We start from the raw sequence: 22,953 nt of genomic DNA on the forward strand, positions 1-22,953 counted from the left end.
TTTATGTTGCAAAACAGAGCAGTTACAGTATACTGTATTTTAATAGCTTTTTGATGTATATATTTTAACAGTGGAAGGATGCATTATTAAAAATTCTATGTCAGCACTTATAATCACATCCTGCCTCAAATCCAAATCCAGCCCAGTTTACTCACACAATGTTTAGTTCTTCAGTCCCCCAAAAAAGCACTGTTTGATGAAGGCCATTTTTGTTCTGTTTTTTAAACAAAAGGATCAATTTCATCTTAAAAATAATATACATTTACATTCAAGGGTAATCACCTCTAAAAAAAGAACAAAAGGATTCCAAAAAAGCAAGTTAATTTAATATTGAACAAAATATAAACAACCTTGGGAAAGGTGAATACTATCCATGGGTAATTTTATACATATATGTATATATGAACAGATATAGATATATGTATATTATAATACAGCATACACACGTTGGGAACACAATGGAATTCCAGAGGAACAGCTTATTTTTGTCTTTACCCACTGTTGTGTTGCACCTGTGCTCCTCTCTCGGTGCTGACTGTAACACTCCTCAGGGACGCTGCCCTTGCTTCAGCCACAATGAACCACTAAGAGAAGACATCAAGAGAAGACATTCCTGGAGCTGGGCTCCTTCTCTGCCTCCTTCCCAAAATCAACCCGTTATTGACCTGCTAATGGTGGTTTAAATCTGAAAACCAGCAAGCAGCCCGAACCAAGGCTCCCCACTGCAAAGGAAGCTCCCTGCAGCCTGTTGTCTTTGGCTCCTTTGTGCATCCCAAAAACCAGATCCTGTTCCCACACACGGTTTTTACAGCCGTGCAACTGCCCCAGCTCTCCTGGTTTAACTGAAAACCATGCAGTTTGATCCGATACAGCCAGACTCTGCTAAATCCCAGAGTTCTGGGATCAAGTACAAAATCCAGGAAAGTACAAGGTTACAACATGTGGAGTTCTAAGAGCGTAAAGACTGATTCCAGATTTTCAGCAGATGAAAAGAAAATCATGCTCTGCTTCTCTCTAGGACCAAAACAGAAAGAAAAGGAAGTTCTTGGGTTTCTAAGAAAACCATTAAAACTTATCAGAGTCTCAGAGGCAAGTCCCAAAGGGAGAATTTTCTGGATTAAAGAAAAAAATTTCCTATGGATTTCTAGCCTAAATTACCTGTTGCCAGTTAAAAGTGCCTTCACACTCTTATGCTTTTCAGCCAAGCCTGCTGCTTAGTTAAAACCTCAGTAGCAAAAACACAACTGGGACTGCAATTCCTTGAGGGTTACCTGAAGCTGTACAGAAAGGGGTTCTCAAAGACAGCATCATCATCATCATGCACAGTAGTGCTAGAAAGGACCCAGGAACAGGGGACTGGACAGGGCATGAGCCTGGGAAATAGCCCCTCGTACATGAGGAAGGTCAACAGAACAGCTCATATTGCCTCACATGTAAGGTCTCCCCACACATACTCTGCAGACCCTGGAATAAGAGTATTGAATTTCTACATTGTAACAGGATGCATACATATCATGCTGATGTAAGGGTGAGGAAGGAGTATTGCAAACCCAGCTCCAGAGTGAACATCAGGGAAACATCTCAACAGGATGCACTTGGAAGCTTGTTTGAAAGTTTACAGTTTCTGATTTTTAACTTAAGTTAGTTTGCACCTCAGAATAAAAGATTGTTATGCCCATATCACAGTAAAGTATCAATTCACTTCTCCACTGAAATCAAGTACAATCAGGATAGGTTCTCAAGCTGCTGGAAGAAAAGAGAATGATTTATCCTACGGGAGAAGGAATCAAAGAACCTGGCATCAACTGATCTAAATCCAAACTTTAAATATGTTAAGAGGCAGCTTAAAAGTCTTTCTTCTTAAAAAACACTTAACATCTAGACAGGGGATGTGTCCAACTTGTGACCACCTTCTAAGGAGTGAGACACATCCCTTTTCACAAAGCATAAAAGCTATATGATAGCATTTAAAATTAATAAAAGTTGTAACCATTCAGGTAAATTCTTGCTGTGTAGTGAGTAGATCATCCAGTATAATGTAATAAGATACCAAGGAACACACTGTAAAAATACATCAATTATGCCATAATTCTTCTAAAAAGTGAAGATCTGGTGCTATAGAAGTACGTTATTTTCAGTTTCAGCTCGTCCCCCAAGAGAACACCCATGGTACTGTATTATACCACAGACATTGGATTTTATTTACAGCTTAAACCTAAAGTTTAATAACTAAAGTTATTAGATCAGCGTACTTTAATTTCCCGTATGGCACCAAATTGACTTTTAAAAAAGTGTCTGTGAGGGTGTGTACGTGTGGCAGGCACCAGAAAGCAACGTTCCATTCTACTCTCTCTAGCTTGCTACACCTCCCTGTCCGGAGAGCAGCTGTGGAGCAGAGCTCTGAGGTCAGTCACATGGCCTTCATGGCAGCAATGCGAGAGCCCAGGTTCTCCTGCAGGTAATAGAGCAGGTGCAGCTCGTAGTGCTCGCCCGACTCAGGCACCCTGATGCTGTGTCTCTCCTGAGGGTAGATCTGAAATGGAAAATAAAGTCATGAATGTCCACGCCAGTTGAAGGTGTCAACGTCTAAATCAGTCCCAGAGCCACACTGCAAATGTCCCTGCAATAACTCTGCACCTGAACTGACACACCTCATCCTCCACTGTCTGAACTCAGGAGAACCCACTGGAATCCAGCTGTGCTGGAGGGGATCAGCCTGGCTGAGCAGAGGCAGCTCCTGGCCAGAGCACATTCCCACTTCTGCAGTGTGGTGTGGGATCCCTGGCCTCCACCTGCACTGAGCCACCAGGGTTTAATTAAATGCAGAACCCTTCATGAACACTGCTGCTCTGCCTTCCAGGTGCAGATCTCCTCAGGAACAGCCTTAACTGCTTATTTGCCCATTTTTTCTTTTTGTTAATTCATAAAATATTAACATTAAAAAAAAATGCTTGGCTCAAATGCTACAATTTTACTCCTAGAATGCCAAGGTGTCCAGCACAGCCATGGTACAAGTTCCAATTCTGGACTCCTCCAAGACACACACATTATTACCTTTACACCCTGGTTCTGGCCTTACCTGTAGGTCATAGGGTTTCCCAGCTCTCACCAAAAAGCTGAGCAAAATACTGGTGTGTGCAAAGTGAACGTTCTCATCTAAGAATCCATGTAGCAGCAGCAAGCGGTTTGGTCTGGGAAAGCAAGAGACAAACAGTTCTAGACATCATCCCACTCATTTCACAGTCCACACACACCCCTACAAAAACACTCCCCAGAAAAGAGTATTTGCATTGAAAGCAGTAATTTCACAGTTGTAAACTGCTCTGGATAGACACATTTCTCAAACCTGCTTCTTCCTCCTCTGAAAGTTCTTCCTGCACATGCATATTACAGACAGACATTTAATCTGAATATCTTATTTATTTCTCAGCAATGCTTCCTAGCTTGGACAATATGAGGCCTTAAACCTTGCAGATTTCAACTCTTCCACAAGAAAGCCCATGGCCCCATCGTGCAGTGCTGAGACAGCCTCAGAACATAGAAAAACATCCCAATTAACTAATTTTTGCTTAGCTTAATGTAGCTCTAAAGTGCTAATCAAACTTAAGATATGTTTGTCATTTCTTTAGACATAAAATATAGTATAAAAAGGCTTACAGCAAATGGTCTGTAATTATGCAAAAGTTCATTTGAGTATTAAGTTTAGTAGTGTTGGGTATTGGTTTCTTTATTTTTTTAAATATTATTTAATGTGAGCATTTGAGATTAGAGAAATACCAAGAACAGGGAGATAAAAATGTGTCTATGGGGCTTGAACTTTCCTGGTAGGAAAAAGAAGACAAGAGCCAGAAGGAAACTCACTCAGAAGGAAACTTCTCAGCCTGCATGGCCACGGATCCCAGGTAGTAGCCCTGCTCGTTGTGCTCTGGGTGGCCCATGTAGCGCTCCGTGTAGCCCGTGTCGTAGAAAATCCACAGCGTGACGGGGGCTCCAGCTATGGCCACCTGCCAGTGCCACAGAGAGGGGAATGTCAGCACTGCCCCTGAGCTGGGCACGGCAGCACTGCCCCCTGAGTTGGGAATGTCAGCACTGCCCCTGAGCTGGGCACGGCAGCACTGCCCCCTGAGCTGGGAATGGCAGCACTGCCCCCTGAGTTGGGAATGTCAGCACTGCCCCTGAGCTGGGCACGGCAGCACTGCCCCCTGAGCTGGGCATGGCAGCACTGCCCCCTGAGCTAGGCATGGCAGCAATGCCCTCTGAGCTGGGCATGGCAGCACTGCCCCCTGAGCTGGGCACGGCAGCACTGCCCCCTGAGCTGGGCATGGCAGCACTGCCCCCTGAGCTGGGCATGGCCCCCTCAGCTGGTAATGTCAGCACTGTCCCCTGAGCTGGCCACGTCCTTCCCTTCCACGGCTCCATCCCACTGTAACTGTGGAAGGAGCAAAGCAATCCTGCTGTCCCTGCCCCAGCTCACACACAGCACAGCTCAGCTACCATCCATGTGTGCTGAGAACCAGGAAGAGCCTACAGGTAAACTGGAAGCAACTCTAAGCATATCCCCTGCAAGGGATGCTGAGGGAAGTGCATTCTGTGAGGTTTTGTGGGTTTGGGCCCATTTGCATGTCTAACAGAAACATGCACAAAATACCCTAGGATTCCACAAACTATCCTGCATGGCTACCACCAGCTCGCAGAGAGGCTTATGGAAAAAAATACCCAGAAAAAAAACCCACCACAAAACCAGCTAAAACGCTTTTGCAAGGCAGGTGTAAAGGTAAAAATACAACAATTGTTAAAGGATTGAGACAAGTAATTATTAAATGTCCCAGAAATATTAAGGTTGGACTTAAAGAAAGCAAGAGTAGCCACAAAGAACAAAACACATCTCAAGGGCAATAACCAGCTCTTCCTACACTGCTACCCAAAAGGCAGTCTGGCTGTTATAGTTGTCTAAAGTCAGGCAGGCACAAGAACCTCTCTCCAGTACCTCTCCCCTCCCCAGGCTGTCCTCCTGGCTGCTTCAGAACACACTGCTATGCAGCAGCATGGGCAATTTGATCTGGGAATAGATCAGTCTGCAAAGGAACTACTCTCTCAGGGCCAAACAGAGGATGAGAAGGAGGTGTTGTTTTTCACCAGGATAATTTCCCTTACCTGGTTCACAACACAAAGAGCTCAGCTGGCACGAAGTGGGCAGCAGTTGACACTACCTAAGGTACCTTCAGCACAGATAAGCTGAGAGGTACAGGAGCACAGCTAAGTCATTGCAAGTTCAGCAGTCCAACAGATGCTAGAAAAGCAACTTCCCTCTGAAGTCACCCAAACAGAAGAGTGTTGAATGAAACAGCCATTGCACTGTGTCTTAGCTTGTCTAGAGCAAACTCCAAGGTTTTTGTGCTGTCACTACCCATGGAAGTCACACTATTAAAAGAAAAATTCTGTCTGCACCACCAGAGTAAGTACTCAATGCATGAACATACCCTGAAGATATCTGACCTCTGTGTTAAAGCCATTAGGGAGAGGTAGCCTCCGTAGGACCAGCCGTGGATGCCCACACGCTCCAAGTCGATGAAGTCGTACTGTGATGCCAAATACTGCAGCCCTTCCACCTGGTCATCGATTTCTATCTGTCCCTGGCAGGGCAAAGACAAAGTTCTGCTAGTTACAGGCAAAAGTTACATTCTCAGGATTGCCCAAGGTAGCCACATTCAGAGCTTTGGTACTCAGGAGTGATCCATGCTCAGAATGCAACTGCCGTGCTTCATGTGAGCTGCAAATTGTATCTGTGAGGAGTCACAGCCTCATTATGAACCACCCTTCTCTTAGGCTGCAGCTGGTTCACAACCTCAAACCATGACATTTTATCTTTCCCACATCAAGCATCTTTCCTCCCTCAACTCTCACTTATACACACTTCCTGTCCCCAGACCCCAGGAGTGTCACACAGGCAGTGCTGGGCTCCTTCAGCACCGGTAACACTGGCACTCAAACCCATCTCTGGCTGAGAACAGAGCCAGACTCAGAGTCCACTTACCATTTTGTACTTAAAGGCTCCTTCAAACTTCAGCCCTCGGTGGCAGGAGCCCCTGTTGTCAATGACAACAACAACATAGCCTAAAGAGGCCAAGGTGTTCAGTCGGAAGTACTTGATTCCTTTAAAGCGGTTGTTCACCAGCTGTACCTGGAATACAAGAGCAGCACAAAAGCCAGAGGTCACCTCTTAATCCAATTTCAGGTTTTATTTATATTTACCTTCCTTTAAGTGCTTTTAACAATTTTATAATGCAATGTTTTCAAGATCCCTACTGCAGGATTCCCTCTCTCTGCTATGCAATAAACTCCTCTCCCAGTAAAACAAGCCATTCTGTGTCACAGGTATGAAGAGCTCAGCTGAGGTCCAGTGAGACAGAACTGAGAACAAGGACTACCTAAATCCCTTTTGTCCCAATTCCAGCTCTGCTACTCCATACCTGTCCTCAGACAAGTGGCAGTGCCTGGATGCATGACCTGGGAACAATCAATCCTTACAGCACCTTTGGCCAAGCACCCACTCACCAAACAGGCAAAATGTCACCTGCTGCCCTCAGCACAGAGGTGTTCCTCAGGAGAGCAGTGGAGTGATCCCTACCAGCCCATCCCACTGCTCACCAACTCACCTGAGGGCCTCCATAGATGAAGAGCACTGTGGGGTACTTCTTCCCAGGCTGCAGGTTGTGGGGTTTGTACATCATTCCATACAGTGTGAACCCCGTGGAGCTCTCAAAGGAGAACACTTCAGGGGGAATGTAATCGGGGAGAGGACCTACCATGGGAGGGAACAGAGAGCCTGGTTGTAACAGGAATGGATGAGTAACACAGCTCTGCTGCACCACTGTCCTCTCACCAGTCTCACTGCACTCCCAGGGGAGCTCTCCCACACTTTCCAGTGGGTGTAGCTGGATCCAGGCAGAGACTGGCAATGCCCCAGCCCCAGGTGAGCTCTCTGAGCCCTATCACATTGCCATCCCTGCTCTCCTGTGAATGACAGTAACTCTTCTCCCCTGACACAGCCATTACAGATGTCCCATCCCTTCCTAATCCCACTTAGGACTCCCTACATTAACACATGGAAAGCACAGGACATGGAGTATGCCTCAGGTAAGGAGAAATGAAAGGCAACAGAGACCCAGTGGAAGATTACAGCCCAAGAGCTGTCTCATGAAGACACGAGTAGGCAGCAGCACTCACTATTTAAGAAGTGCACCTCCCTCCCCAGGAACACACTCTTTAGCAGGCACATCACACAGAGCAAGTGAGTGCACTTAAATCCCTCCCTGAACTAAAACTGGCAGGAGAAAATTGGTAATTTCCACTCTAAATTCCTTCATGGTCTGTTTATATCCATTTGTTGCTGAGCTGAAAATGTCCCTTCTGTACTTCACAGAACTCCTCATAAAAGCCTGAGTTTCAGAGACAAGGCTGGTCAGCCACAACAGCAAATCTCAAGCAAGCATACACTGGGATATCTTTCATCCTGTGATCCTGCTTGTCCTTTTCCTGCTCCTCACTCATGCCATTACCTGCTGAATCTAAAATGGTAGCCCAGAATTCCTTAGTCCTATGAGCTGCATCATCTTCTGATCCTGTCAGCCGGTACAGTGACACACAGTGGGGGTTCTTCTGATTACTGTACTTGCTGATGAACATGTCACAGTCCTGGAGAGAAAAAGAACACACCTTGGACTCCTCAGTGCACAGCCACAAGCAAGTGATCATTTATCTTGCATTTAGATCTTTCAGAAGATGCTTAAGGGCCAAATTAAACCAGAAATCTGAGCACTTTTGCCTCTGAGACACTACAGTCCAAACCCAAAGACACACCTGAAAATCAAAGAGTGGCATGAGGAGCTTGTCACACACCTTCTTCTGGGCCATGGATGGATTCCTGGAACTCCAACCAATGCTGCTCAGGCTCATCTCCTCTGGTGATTGCTCTCTAGTCCACTGCAGGCAGGGAGTCAGGCTCAAAGAGTTTCAAACAATTCATCCCAGCTCCTTTTGCCTGAAGTGAGCTGGAGAGCAATGGAACCAGGAGGCCAACTCTGGTTTCCAGGGTGGTTTTACACACTGACTGTACAACGTACAGGAGGGCACAACCCTAAAATCTGCTTTTATTATGTATCACCACTGCCCTGTCTGCTGAGCCCAGGCAGGCACAGGTACCTGGCTGACACAGCAGGCGTGCGAGTACCCGCGCTCCGTCAGGCGCTTCACCTCCCCGGGGTTCTCGTAGTTAACAACGTACAGGTGATGCTCCAAAGGTGAATCTTTTGTGCCTTGAAAGTACACCAGCTTTTTGGCTTCATCCACATAGATCTGCCAGGAACAAAACAAACAGCACATCCCTCAATATCCAGTTCTACCACCCCAAAGTCTCCCCCAGTCCCTCCTGCCCCACTTCCATAATGCTGAGTTGGAGCCCAGCAATCTGCAAGGGATAAACCAAAATACTGTTCTCACTGTCTACAACTCTGACAGTTTGATTCAAATGCTCAAAGAATTCATCCAGCTCAGAGCTAGAAGAGCAGTGGTTTGGGGACCATTCCCTCCCTCCTTGTGCAAGTTCACAAGTTACACAGAACAGAAATACCGTGCATTTTGGCTAAAACCACACTGGATTAATAGATTTATGTTGATCCCTCCAAGGAACCATCTCTCTGCAGTGAGTGTGGCAGCATATCCATGAAGCAAGAGCAAGACTTACGTTGGATCCATGTCTGCCAAGCACCTCCCATTCCCCACTGGTAATTGCTATCTCCTCTTTGATGAGGCACTTGAAGTCACCTGCAAATAGCCAATGTACAGAGATTTTTATTACTAAAAATATTTTGTCACTTGCATAGAAATATACTGAATAATAGGCAGGCAAAGGAAATATGGGTTGTTAAAAATGGAGAATTTTGCAAGAACCCTGCTTTAATAAGATGATTTTATTTCCCTTAGAATGAGGGAGGTTTAGCAAGGAAAAGAAGTCAGATTAGAGAAATCAAATCAGCCCAAGATATAATGCTATATGGGAAAAAGACCTGCAACAGTTGCATGAAACTAGGACCTCTAGTAAAATTAAGTGTATTTTTTGTGCATACAGAGGTCAGTAGGTGCCTTCAACACATACTAAGTAAATTAAGTATCACAGCATGAAACTGTGAATTTAAGAACACATGCTGTGGAAAAAAACACTCTGGGAGCTTTGCACACAGCAATTTCCTGCATCTGAGCAAGACCAAGTTCCAGCAGTGAAGAGGAAAACCAACTATGTCTCACAGTATCACAGGGAGCTTGTTTCCCATCTGGTTTTTGGAAACTTTTCCTTCTAGTCCATAAGGAAGGATCAGGGTTAAAACTAAGGCATGCTGAAAACAGAATAACCCCTGTACAATTTCCAGAGGAATGACTGTGCACTGAAGTGCTTTCCTGGACAATAGCAGAAGTTTCCAATAAGACCCTAATTCCTGCCAGCTGGAAGGACATTTATTTCCTCACAGGCCAGCAACAAATGCCCAATTAAAGCCCCAGAACGATTCCCTTACTCGGAGCAGGGAGGCTCCCACAGGACCGTTTGTACTTGCTCTCCTTCAGAACCGACGTCACCTTGTACAGGTGCCGGAAGCCCGTCTTGCACTCGGAGGCAAAGATGAACTCGATCTCATCTTCGTGGCTTTGAGGGAACACATGGAAGATATCGTGGATCTGAGGAGACAGAACAGTGGGTTATTGTTGTCAGCAGGACTCTGCAGTCACACAAAATATGTTCCTCCTGCTGCTCAACTCAGACCACGCAGTCCAGGCTAAATGGATGCAGCACTGTTCCTTACTGGGAGAACCAGTCACACGTGGGGCCAGGGGGGGTCTGCAGCCAGTGCCACATCCCTGCAGCTCCAGCCTTCTGCCAGTCTAACTCTATATCCTGGTCACCAAACTGATTCAGTTTTTCTGCACCTGCCCTTCTAGCTTAGACACAGAGGCGGGTCCAGCTCTGCAGACCTCTGTCCTGTGCTGCCTGCAAGTGAAGGATTATTCAAAGAATGATGAGCTGACATCATCTTCCCACTCATCAACATGCCAGCTCTTGCTGCAAGGGACAATCTCTGGAGGACTTGGGAGCATTTTTCTTCACAGTATGAGCTGCCAGTCAAGAACCACTTCAGACTGTAAAAATAATGGAGAAAGGGAAACTCACTGCACCATCCTGAAACCAAACAGTAAGGAGAGAATGTGGTATCTAAGAGAGCAGTATAGTGACCATTCACTGGAAGGCTTTGTGCAAATGCTCTCTGAAAGATGCAACCATGTGCCAGTGACTGAGGCTCCCAGGCACGCCTCCAACGGGATGTCACTGCAGAGACAGCATCTTTCTGTGCAGCAGTGTGAGGAGAGGCACAGTTTACAGCACTGACCAGGCACACCCATGACTGCTCTCAGCACAGGCCCTGCAGCTCACCTCCCAGAACATCACACCCTTCATCTGTTCCACCACACCAGATGTAGTTCAGGAGGGGTTCAGTGCCTGTTAGCTGACTCTCAGGACTGTTCACCCAGTGCCATCTTGATCCATGTTTGTTGCCTGGAGAATATTTCATCTGGTGGCACTGCTGGTGCTAACAATTGGCACCAAGAAGCTGGAGAGTGCCAGTGACACTGGGGAAGGGGCTACCTGGGAACACCCAGAGCCCTGGGCTCTGCTCCAGGCTCTGAGTACTGCATCAGCTCAAGCACAGCAGGTCTGTTTTCACCTCCCAAATCTGTTCTCTGCATCCTGTTTTTTACAGCAGGAAGCATTGAATATGCACAGAACTTGCAAGATGGGATCAATCCCCTTGGCAGCACAGTAACGTCAACAGTGCTCAAATGCTACAAACTGTCAGAGAAAGCTGAAATTCAAATTCTTACATTTATCCAGATGTCTGTCGTTTCTTCATAAATAATGAAAGGTGTAACAGAATCTGGTACAGCATCAATAAGTTTCTGTCTTTCCATTGCATCATCTTCTGTGGGGATGAATAATGCAGGAGGGATCAGGACTATCTGAAGCCGAGTTTGGGAGCGATCCAGCAGGATGGACCAGATGCTGTTGAGGACACAGATATTAGAGAAAATTACATGCAACCATGAGTATGGCACAGGTCTGAAAATCCCAGCAGACACTCAGTAGCACTAGGTGTTTTGAGGGAGTCAAGAATATTCAATTGCAGATTAAGTCACGTGCAAAATTTCACCCACATAAACAAATCTCTTCCATAATACAAGAACCTATTTCATTTCATTTTAATATTGCATAAGCACTGCAAGTTCAAAAGTTTAACTCATGCTATTCTCCCCGATTTGAATCGTGCTTCAAGGGAGAAAGAGAAAAGAAAAATCAGAGGGAATAATGAAGCAGAAAAAAATTTCAATTGAAATTTCAAGGTCCTTGTGAAAATACTATTGTTGGATCTACACCTGGCAGAGAATAACACCGGCACCTAAAGGGACCAGCAGCAGCCCCTGCCATATTCTGATAGCTTTATATGTAGCTCCAACAATAATTCTGCAAAAAGCAGGATAATATAGCAAATGTGTCCCTGGATTTTCTTTCAGATTTGGATGGGAAAGAAATTAAAAAGGTGAAAGCCATCCTTAGATTCAAAACCTGGAGGAGTGCACCTCTCTAAAACCATGGAAACATCTGGGTTGGAAAAGACCCTTAAGATCATCGAGTCCAACCATTCCTCCAGCACTGCCAAGCCCACCACTAACCATGTCCCCAAGTGCCACATCTACACAGCTTTGAAGTCCCTCCAGGGATGGTGATTCCACCACTGCCCTGGGCAGCCTGTGTCAGGGCTGGACAACCCTTTCAGTGAAATATCCTTTTGGAGAAGCTTCTGGTGAGTTAGAAACACTGTACTACATCATCTACAGGGTTAAAATGACATGCAAATGTAAGTAGCACTTACAGCAGGTTTTCTGATCAGTAAGTCTGGTCAGCAAGGATGGTCCAGTGGTTAGGGCGCTAGCCTAGGGCCTGGGGGACCTGGGCTCATTTCTCTCCTCAGCCACAGACTTCCTGCGTGACCATGGCAAGGCACTTAACCTCTCTGGGCTTCAGTTCCCCATCTGTAAAATGGGGATAATAGCACTGCACTCTCTCTCACAGGGATGCTGAGAGGACACACACACCAAAGGCTGCGAGTGCCCAAACCCAAAGCAGTAGGGCCAGGGAGCAGAGAAAGACACAAGGAGGGCTCTGGTTTGGCTTTTGGAAAAATGGTCCCCTTTGCACAAACAAGTTGGTAGCAATGTAAAAGTGAAAGCAGGCTTAAGCTGGAAGAAGACAGAGACCACTACAATCTGCTTCTGACTGTATGACCCCAAACCCTCTGAGCAGAGACAGGATTAACATACGCACTATTTTCCTTCTGGCGTCCACCCAGCTCTAGCAATGTACTCTACTCCTTCAAAGAGGATCTCGAAGGGCTGAACTAGCTCTTTATCCACAACATCTGCAATCTGTTGACAAAGCAGCAATTCAGTGACACTGAGATGAACCCCCACAACCAGTTTTTCATGCACGACAAGAGCCTGGACACAGAAGACTTTCTCTGTGCAGCTCATGCAATTTAGATTGTTCAGCCTTTGCACCACAGGGGACTGAACCCCGTCTGGAGCCAGACCCCAGCACAGCAGGAGAGCTGCACACTGCCAGGACAGCCAGGGCTGGGACCAGAGAAATCTGGATGCTGCTCACAAACCCATCATTCATCTCTCACAACTCATTTGAATTCTCAGATCCCCTCTGTAAAGGGGAGGTGATTTGTACCGAGCTCTTTTGTAGGATTTGCATGGATAGATGCTGAACATGCTGCATGACACCCAGTTATCAATGTGGTTCTAATCCATGAAATGCAGTGCTGCAGTCTGTCCCTGCTGGGCTTGGGAACAAGTCCCAGTGGTACCCAAAGGGTCCTGAAGGCTTTCCCTGCCTGTACTGGCTGACACCACCATCACTATCCCAGCAGGTGACTGCTGATGGCTGAAGTAGCTCAAGAGTTGGGAGAATTCCAGTAATTTAAGGCTGCTAATGTATCTGTTTGATAAGATTAATTTCCCATCTGTCCAAAGATCTTGGACAGGTCTGTGCTGTGGAAATTTCTGCATCTGTTTAAAACATCCCAGGGCAAAAGCAAAGTTCAATCTCTTCCCATATGTTCATGCTTTTGTAAGGTGACATACTGTATTTGCAATCCAATTTTCCCAATACCTGCAGCCAATCAAGAGACCAATCACATAAGAAGGTCTAACCACCCAGACCTACAACACTCTGCTCTGCAGCTGAGCTCACACACCAGTGGTAGCGAAGAAAAGCACAGCCTTGAGAAATACTGCTGCACACTGAGTATCTGCACATGAGATGAGCCAAGGGCACTGCCCCCAGAGAAGCCAGGAAGCCATCACAACCAGGAAAGTTCCTCTGTATTGAACTGGAAAATGAATTTTACAAAAAAAGAGTAAAATCACAGCAATTAAATATATTTGGCAAACAAACAGAACATAGACTTACTCTGCCTTCTGCATTGATTGTGACTTCAGAGATCTTGAAAGTGACCTTTGGATTTGCTGTACCTATAAAAACAGATGTTAACAGTCAGGCATCAATTGTTTGCTGTGTATTATTGTGGTGTTATTCATACAGGACTGGAAAAGGCAAACAGCAGAATGCTCTTGGATCAAATAGCCTGCATGTCTGAGAGACAGCACAGAACCAGGCAGGGAAAAAAGAAACTGCAAATGTGGGGAGATCCAGAGGATGTAATCCTGCAAACAGATCAAGAGTCACACTACTGTCCTAGTGAGTCCTCTCTCCCACAGTCGGTGGATGCATTTCCAGGGAGGATGTAAATGCTCAGGAGTGACTGGGATAGCAGAGCAAGGTTTGGTTCACTGTTTGGCTGCTATTCCAAGGTGGTACATAGAAAGTGATCCAGTCCTAAAGAGCATCTGTGAAAACTAAACACCTAAAAACCTACTGCCATCACCAGTGCCATTATGACAATAAAGCTACATATTGTTTGAGGCATTTGGGCTTTTGTTACCTTGTTTTCTTTGCATTATATATCCATGGCAAAATACTCTCAGAAATCTGAGCATTCACAAACACCAAAAAACCACAAGGTGTCACCTCTTGCTTCCCAGCCTCACACTGAGCCTTCCTCTATCCTTGATACAAGCAGTAAATCAGGAAAAGCTTTTCCAGTGAATTGGGGAATTGACAAGATATGACTGAATTCTGCAGCTTGAGAACGTCAGCCAATTACGAAGATTTCAGGAGCGAGGAAAGAGAGCAAACCACCTGAGCAATGTGTCCTGCTGTGACAGCGGGACATCTCAAAAGGTTGAACTGTTCAAACATGCCCCACATCTGACAGTGAATCAGCCCTCAGCAGGTCTGCTTAAATCCCACTTCCCTGCTTCCAGTGGCACTCCACTTCAAGCCTGCCCTCAGCCCTTCACTGCTGAAGCCTCTGGACCACCCACCTGTATGCAAATGTGACCTCAGGTGGTTTTCCTGGCAGGCTGCACCAGGATTGGTTTGCTGTTCAAAGTCCAAGAGCAGTCCTGGAGATCAGAGTCCTCCAGAACTTGAACTGCCAGGGCATTGCCAGCAACTAAACAGAAACCCTCCCAAAACCCCAAAAGGCTGGGGAGCTGTTCCCCCAGAAACACAAGGCTGTAATGACAATCAACTCCTCAACAACTCAGGTCGTCCAGGATCCCCGAGAGTGGCTCAAACAGTGACAATGAGAGAGGGTTCCTGCCAACTCCTGACACCCAGAGCCCTCAGTATCAGCACAGTCACCAGTGACTCACCCAGCCTCCAGAGCAGCTTCCCCAAACACATTTGCACCACCTAGACACCAATTCAAAGACTACTCAACACTTCTCTGCTCTAGGCTTGTAGAGTCACTGCTGTCAGGCACATGGAATAAAACAGGGGTGTAAGTTCAGGGTCTCACCAGTTTTGGGGTACCGGAAGGAATCTGTTCTTCTTGTCTCCAGCATGGGTGATGTGACATGGATAATTTCTACCTCTGACTCATCGTTTTCTTCATAAAGAATTTGAAGAACTTTACCCCCATCCAGTGCTGTAAATGAATTAACATTACAGAATTACAGAACAGAATTATCAGTTATTGCAGGCATCAATACTCTCTCAGGAGCCTGAGCTGATTGGAAGGATGAAGAAAAACCCAATAAAGCCTGTGACTCATGTTTCATTAAGCAAAACACTGAGACTCCTACAACTCCCACCACTGTTGTGAGAAGGGAGCCTCTCCCCCCAGTGCTCACAAAGCCCCTGTAACCTGCCCACTGATATAGACAGCTCCAAAGGAGACAATTTCTGAATTGCATAAAGGTAAGTGAGAGCAAGAGAGAGCTCTGCACTGGACAGGGCCTGTCAGACACCCTGGATCCCCACACTTACTGGGCTGAGCCTTTGGGCACCACCAGTAGCCAGTGTATCTGTCAAACTCCTCCTGCAGCACAAAAGTAGCCACGCCAGCAGATTTTGGATCCTCCTCAACATTGGCCAGTTCTAAAAAAAGACACAAAGAATTAGTTCATGATGTGCTGCAGAACCAAACCAGTTCTGCATTATCCCAAACACAGCCCAAGTTCACCCCCAGGGAACAAGTACATGATAATAAATCTGACTTCTCAGCAGATTTGTTTTCTGTTTCCAGCCTTCTCTGTTCATGTATTTAGGGAGGATTTAATCCTCTCTGACATGGCAGCTTCTTTTCGGAAAGGAAAGATATTCTCTCTTCTTACTTCTACCTAATCAGGCTCTCAATTAGGCAAGGAAAGAAAATGTTCTCTCTACCTGAGTTCAGTGAATTGGAACTACAACTTAAGAAAATCAAAACCTCAGACCTTTCTGAAGGACTGAAACTGAAGACACAAACATTCAGAAAAGTGAAAGCGTCAGTATTTCATTCACTGTACGAACCAAAAGTAACAGACTTACATAACATCTCAACAGGATGACATATCCATAGGGCTTCAATATTTTTCCTGTTACCCTGGAGGTAACTTAGCAGCACTCCATAAATAATTATCATCTGAGAAGGAGTCATTGCTACAGTTTATTTTTACTGTACTTACATAATATTTTAATATTTAGCATTTAAATAGTCTAAAGCATTATTATGAAGTGTTGGAAATATCAATTTACTAAAATTTAAATGATATAGTTTAAATACAAAATTAAATTGATTTTAAAAGTGTTTTATCCACAATTTCCCATTTTCTTTCTTCCAGGATAAATGCCTAAAACACAGTTGAAGAGGGTAAGAAGTGAGAACCTAAGTTATTGAGTATGAGGGGCAAGCAGAAGCCCCAGTGCTATTCAGAAACTGCCTAAATTGTTTCTAAAAGTCTCTGCAGCCTGATTTCACTGACAGAAACTTTCCTCCAGCTCTATTCCACCCACAGCTCCTCCACACAAAAAAGGCTGTTCCAGTGAAAAGCAATGTGCTGTGTTTCAGGAGAAGAGCCCTTCCATATGCATCCAACAAACAACTCATTCTGCCAGATTGCACAGTGCAGGGAAAAGAATCATCCCACAGTATCTGCACTACAGGAAGTCTATAAATGTGATAAACAAGGTGGAAAACAGTGGCCATTGCCCCCATTTCAGAAGAACCTTTAGTGCCATTGCTCAATGCAGTCTAGCAAGAACAAGTGCAGAGGAGGTAGAGGGATTTAATTGAGGATGCATTACCATTGTGCACAAACGTCAGCCTCCTTTCTTCCCTGGATTCTATATTAGATATCCAGATATCATTGCAATGGATAAATGCAATCCAATTTGGATCAGCTGGACAAAGCTTGGGATCCATCCGGATATTTGGACAACTGGTCTCTACCAGAATGGGTCTTAAAGGCTGTTGCTATTTGGAATGAAAAAGAAAAAGAAACACAGTAAGATATGATAACACAGGAACACACCACTGAGTAACCTGGATTTCAGAAGACCACAGCAGTGGGGACACTGACTTCTAATACATGTTTAGAGAGAAATCTATCCACTTCACACACAGAAAAATACTGTGCAGATATTTTATAGGGAAAATTGTGCCTCTGCCATGGTCCCACCAGGCCTCTTTCCCCAGAGCTGAGGATCAGCCCCAAAACAGAGGGGAGCTTGTGTAGAGAAGCCTGGCACTCTCTTAAAAACAGCACCCTAAGAGAGGGCGGCAGAACATGCAACCTTGTCCTCTAAAAGCAACTCAAGATACAGTAAATTACCCCTGACAATAGGGTTAGACAAACACCAGGCTTTAATAATAACAATAATAATAATTTCAGCTTTGAAGGCCAGCTTCAGCAGAGTGAAGGCTGCTTGTTCTGCAAGTTGTACAGTCAAATGGTGTAAAAATGGTGTAATACATTCAGCACTGACCACAGAACAGTGACCTGGAAACTGCAGCCCAGGGACAAAAGTTGTCTCTGATGTGACATCTGACTCCATGAAAGAGCACAGAGCCTTTTGTTGCTTTTTATGGACACTGCTAGTCATGAAAAATCAAACAATCTGGTGTCATGCCCTGCTGCCACAATTTTACCACTTCTTATAGCCCTGCATTTGAGTATCTACTACCATGGACACACACCCCTGTGGATAACCCTGTTTCCAGGGTTATCAAGGTCACTTCCTGTGCCAGTGCAATAACTGCTGCTGATCTGCTCTTTGCTCTCACTCCAAGCCAAAGGAGGAAACTCACGGTGAATCCATGGGGGCCTCCATCTTTGACATGATAAATCCCACTCCCTGCCTGGAACAGGAAGGTGCCGCTCTCTCTGTGGTAATCATAGGAGGCGATCCCAACGGTGCCGATCCGCTTCCTCTCCCGCAGCAACTCCTCTTCCCGGGAGTACATCCCATAGTCCAGGATGGCCTGAAAACAGGCAGAGAAGCCCAATCAACACCTCTGCTCTGCAAGCCTTACCCTGCTTCCAGGAGCAGATGGCTGAGCAGACATCCTCCTCCTCCAGAATCCTGCTGCCGGCTGGGAGCCCACTCCTGCTTTGCCTCTGCCATCAGCACTCATAGCTGTAGGCCACGATCAGATCCCACACAAATATAAACTGACAGCCACTCCTACCATAGCAAGGCCGGCATTATTCCCAGTACTGCTTGGTATAAGAAAGCTCAGACTGAGGGTCTGTTATTCCTAGAATGAGCAGGAGAGGCTCTGCTCACTTTCACAGACATGCAGAGACTGGTCTGGTGGGAGGAGAGCACAGCCGGAGTTTCACGTCTGGCTGACAGCCCCGGGAAATAACACGGGGAAAAATCCACCTCATTCCATGTGGGGTTTGTCCCACCTCCTCCAGCCTGCCACGGTGCATGGGATGGGATGGTGCAGGCTTGCTATGTGCAGCAGGGAAAAGGGAATCCACATCCCAGTGAGTGGGAAAGGGATCCTCTGCTCCAGCATGAGTCACGGAGCCACTGACTGATCCTCGGGGGAATCATCACTTCTCCTGCAAGACAGCAGGGAAGTGATTGGAGACTCCAGGCTCCTTCAGCAATCCCCAGGATCTCACAGCACAGGACTTGATGCAAATTAGCACCTGTCATCTCTGCCAGCAAAGGAATCATCCAGCACACAGAGGGGATGGAACTCTAAACACCGAGGAGAAAACTGTGCTTCATTTTGGGATGGCTCCACGCCTCGCATGTACAAGGAGAATCTTTACATTTCTAAGACAATAAACTTCAAATTTTCACTACGAAAACCCCAAATCCCACATGCTTGAAGCAAGAAAGAAATCAGGACCCACCGGAAAAAGATCCAGAAGAGGCTTCCAGGAAAGCAGCAAGACAGCAGCTTTGTTTATGGTTTTGGGAATTTCAGAGTAGAAGAGCGTGTTCTCCCTGTTCTCCCCAGACATTGCTATTGTGAAAATGAGATGAAAAAAAAGTATATTAGCTTTCTGTTAATAACCCAAACACTCTCATAGGATGCCCAGGAACAGTTTCCCAGGCCCTTCCTACCAGCAGAAGTACTGATGGTCTCTGCACTGCAGCCTCACTCTGGGAATTCCCTGCTTCACAAAAGTGCAAGTTGCAGAGCACAGAAGGCAGAGAACAATGACACCCAGGCTTACCCCATGCTGCTCAAAACACTCTGTGCTTCTTACTGCCCTTTTACTCCATAAGCTTTATAAATCAAGGAGGGCTTTTGTGCCAATCCCTCTGTCTGGGATACACAGTCTGTGACTTTTAGGGAGGTTTGAACATCCCTGTCCTGCTCTTCTCTCTCAGTGATATTCAGATTTCTGAAGGCTCCTGCCCAGACACATGAGGATCAGCCCAGGAGTATTCCAAGGGAAGGCCAAGCCAGATCTATAGCTCAGGAAGTGGCACTTGGGAAAGCAGAGCTCATCCTAGGGGAATCAACTTCAACCCACCCATGATGTGCTTGAACTCAGCATTATCCAAGGATTATGACCCCCATCTTGTGGAAAAAAAAAAAAAAAAAAAGAGAAGCAATTTTTTGACTATGTCACTGCACAGCACATGCAAAGACTCTGTGAATCACAAACCTGAGCTTAAGCAAGTAGCCTAAGTGACAAGCACTGGGGCTAGAAAATGGCTTTGACTCTTAGTCCTCTGCTTCAGCCATTGCTTCTCTCTCTAATCCAGGTTTTCATGGATTTGTGTTCAGCTACTGCAGGTCCTGACAAAAGCATTCCCCCACCACAAGACCTGCTCCAAAACACCACTCAGAGGGTTGCTCACAGTATCACCTATGGTGCCAAATCACTTCTATCAAGTGAACATTAATTAGTGAAACAATGCACAAGTGAGGCACTGAATCCAAGAACAAACTATATGAAGTTTTTTATTATTAAGACCAAAAATGTTGAGAAAAGTATTTACTCTTTAAGCTGCCCCTGACCTATGCTGCTATTTATTCCCCACTGGATTCCTGGAAAACCTGCTCCATCGGTAGCTGAGGCACAAAGGACTTTCAAAATTACACTTAAAATCTCTGCTTTGGAAGAAAGCTTTGAAGGAGAACAAGGCTCTACCCAACAGCTGTAATAAGAGAAAAGAGATAAACCTTTCTGCAAAGGCTTCTTTCTCTCTGAAAGGAGATAAAGCTCCTGCACAGCTTTTGGAGAGAGTATGACTTGGAGTGACAGAAAAGGGACTGAACAGACTTCCAGCCTGGGAACATTCCCCAAAGGACACTTCCCAGCTCTTTTCCAGGCCTAATGGGTCACCTCCAATCATGCCACTCCCACAGGAGATGAACTCACAAGTTTTAATGAGCTATTACAATCACAATCATGACTTCTGACCAGCAAGTGTGGCGTGGAATCCCTTTAGATTTAACTGCCAGGAACAGCCAGCTGTCAGGAACAGTCAATCCCAGAGCCCTGCAGTGACACTGCCACAGCCAGCTCACCCAGATAGTAGATCCTATCGGAATGCGGTCCTTCGGGGTCATTTTTCTTCACAAAGGTGAAGTCATGAGGGGCTTTTGCCATCATGTACCCATGATACTTCCGTGTGTCTGTGAGCAGTTTCCGAAGCTGGCTCCAGGAGTGCCTCTCTACATAGAAAGGTTCCAGTTTTGGCTGCTCCTCCCTCGGGACCTGCTCCTCACGACCCGCAGTCTCAAAGATTTCCAGGCCCGGCTGTTCAGTTTCCATGGCTGCTGCCATGTTGCATGTTTCTGGAAAAAACAGAGCAGCAGAGCTTCAGCTCCAGCAAACCCTCGCTGCACACTCCCAAAATGCTCCCCATGGCAGAAATGCTTTAAGAAAACCATCCTTTCACATGGGGAATAAAACCCACAGCACAAGGAAGAGAACTAGGAAATATTTTTCTGCTCTGGAAAACAGGCTGGCACCACCCAGCCTTTCAGAAGGGACCAAAGACTTCATGGAGCCACAGATTTATTGTTGTGTTTCCCGTGCCCACACATACCAACCACTCATGTTAGGTCACTAAGTGGATAAATTCTTCCCCTTTAAGCTCCCACCTGCTTCTTTCCCTCCAAGACCTCCACAAATCACCTCACTGCACTGATACCAGAGGAGGGGATCATTAGGAGAGCAGCAAGAGCTGGGACACACAACTGCTCAGAAGAAACAACACTGGTGGCTGATCTGGAACCATCAGGCCACACAACAGGCTTAGGCAGCTTGTCCTTATTCCCATTATTCTCCCATAACTTCTTGGGTTTGTTTGTATCTCCTTTCAGACTAAGTTCAGAAGGGTCTAGCAGAGATCACCACTATTACATTGTCCCAGTTACAAATACCAGAAGGGGACACAGAGAAAAAAGCATTTCCCAAACAAATTTATCTGCAACACAAGCCTTATCTGCCCAACAGGCTGTTAATTCAGCACATATCTCTTCCTGCAGGGCTTTACAAAGTGTATCTGAGCTGAAATTGTCAGCCCAGACGTCTGGCAAGAGGAAACCAAGTCCTCCCACTGTAAATCCCAGAGCTGAGGGCAGCTCCAAAAGGATCCGAGCTATGAACTCCTGTCACATAGTTCATTCCTGGAGAGCCCAAGGTGCAGGGTTGTCAATCCTCAAAGGCAGGGAGGGGGTGTCTATATATAGCCTGGAAAGACTGCACAAGTGTTGTGTACGCTGCTGGGGCAGAGCATGCTGGCCTGAGAAAACACTAACACAGCCTAAATAAAGCATTTCCCTCGAGCAAACAGGCACTGAGGACTGCTGGAGCTCAAGGCACAGGCTTGGGCAGCTGGCCGAGCTTTCTGCTGGACTGGCTCCTCCATGGCTCTCCAGAGCAGCTGAGACATCTCCCCAAAGGAGTGAAAAAGATGTGATCTGCACCTTGACACAAACCCATCTTAACACAAATAGCTTAGTTTCACCTTTGGCAACATAAACAAAACAAACACTGGTTTTTCTTCTGCTCACACTATTTACAGCACAAAAATCCAGAACAAAAGAGCCCTGTCCAAATGGAAGAAGGATCCAAGGCAGGCACTGAGCAGCGCTGTGCTCGAGACAGCGTCAGGAGCTGACAATGAACCTTCAAACCTGAATTGCAAATCTCGTTTCATCTGAAGAATTCCAACAAAGAACCTCCTTTCCCCACCTACCCCCAGATGCTGCTATTTCTTAACCCGACCTACATCTCGCAGGAAAAGGGATAGAAACCGAAGAGCAGTAGACGTTAACGAGCCAATGGCAGTGGGAACGGCCACCTGGCACGGGAATGTCAGCCCGGGGGATGCTCCGGGGGTTCCTCCATGGCCGGGGCAGGTCCCGGGGGGCGGCGGGCACACCGCGGGGGTCCCTCCACGGCAGGGGACAGATCCGGGGGGACCCTGCACAGCCCACAGAGGACCTCGGGGCGTCCCTCCAGGGCCAGGGGCAGATCCCGGTGGGCCCTCCCCGGCCAGGAGCACATCCCGGGGGAACCTGCACGGCCAGGGGCAGATCCCGGGGGAGCCTCCACGGCCAGGAGCACATCCCGGGGCGCCCCCAAGGCCGAGGACAGATCCCGGCATGGAGGCGGGCAGAACCCGGGGATCCTTCCACGGCAGGGGCGGCGGCCAGGCCTGGCCGGGGGCGGAAGGGGGGCCACCCCGGGTCACGCCGCCTCCTCTCGCCCTCCTCAGGAGTCCCAAGGCCCCCAGGGCTCCTCCCCGGAGCGGAGCCCCCGACCCGGCCCCCGAGGTTCCCCCAGTACTCACGGAGCTCCGCGGCGGCGCTGCTGCCGAGCCGCCCCGCCGGGCCGCTGCTGCCGCTTCCGCTTCCAGGAGCGGCCACGGGCACCGCGCCGCACCGGGCACGGCGCCGCCTCCCGGCCCGGAGGAACAAGGGCGGGGATGCGACATCCCCCGGGGCGCGGGGACCGGGACATGGGACA

General features: G+C 46.9%; 1 protein-coding gene across 2 annotated transcripts; it reads right to left on the bottom strand.

Annotated features, from left to right (window-relative positions):
• On the bottom strand, window positions 1-22,818 carry DPP8 (dipeptidyl peptidase 8). Of its 2 annotated transcripts, XM_063169973.1 has the most exons (20): window positions 22,778-22,818; window positions 20,502-20,771; window positions 18,868-18,980; window positions 17,805-17,978; window positions 16,802-16,970; window positions 15,503-15,613; window positions 15,033-15,161; window positions 13,580-13,641; window positions 12,428-12,528; window positions 10,930-11,107; window positions 9,570-9,729; window positions 8,744-8,823; window positions 8,203-8,355; window positions 7,560-7,695; window positions 6,657-6,802; window positions 6,035-6,181; window positions 5,481-5,633; window positions 3,862-4,004; window positions 3,080-3,191; window positions 1-2,533 (listed from the first exon to the last, which is right to left on the bottom strand). In XM_063169973.1, the coding sequence occupies exons 2-20, from the start codon at window positions 20,758-20,760 to the stop codon at window positions 2,411-2,413; spliced, it is 2,649 nt and encodes an 882-aa protein (XP_063026043.1). In that variant the 5' UTR covers window positions 20,761-20,771; window positions 22,778-22,818; the 3' UTR covers window positions 1-2,410. The 2 variants fall into 2 exon arrangements, with proteins under 2 accessions (XP_063026043.1, XP_063026044.1); XM_063169974.1 differs by lacking the exons at window positions 1-2,533; window positions 3,080-3,191; window positions 3,862-4,004; ... (6 more) ...; window positions 9,570-9,729; window positions 10,930-11,107 and adding an exon at window positions 11,982-12,135 and having other exon boundaries at window positions 12,424-12,528.
• Between the last annotated feature and the right edge of the window lie 135 nt (window positions 22,819-22,953).

The sequence above is a fragment of the Melospiza melodia genome, chromosome 15, assembly GCF_035770615.1.
Source record: "Melospiza melodia melodia isolate bMelMel2 chromosome 15, bMelMel2.pri, whole genome shotgun sequence".
NCBI lineage: Eukaryota > Metazoa > Chordata > Aves > Passeriformes > Passerellidae > Melospiza > Melospiza melodia.

Excerpts from the sequence above, each read along its gene's own strand:
- DPP8 (XM_063169973.1), bottom strand. The coding sequence starts at position 20,760 with ATGGCAGCAGCCATGGAAACTGAACAGCCGGGCCTGGAAATCTTTGAG. Across the intron at positions 15,614-16,801 it reads GCTGACGTTTGTGCACAATG|AACTGGCCAATGTTGAGGAG; the intron begins GTAATGCATCCT and ends GTCTTTTTTTAG. Across the intron at positions 5,634-6,034 it reads GAGCCTTTAAGTACAAAATG|GGACAGATAGAAATCGATGA; the intron begins GTAAGTGGACTC and ends TTGCCCTGCCAG.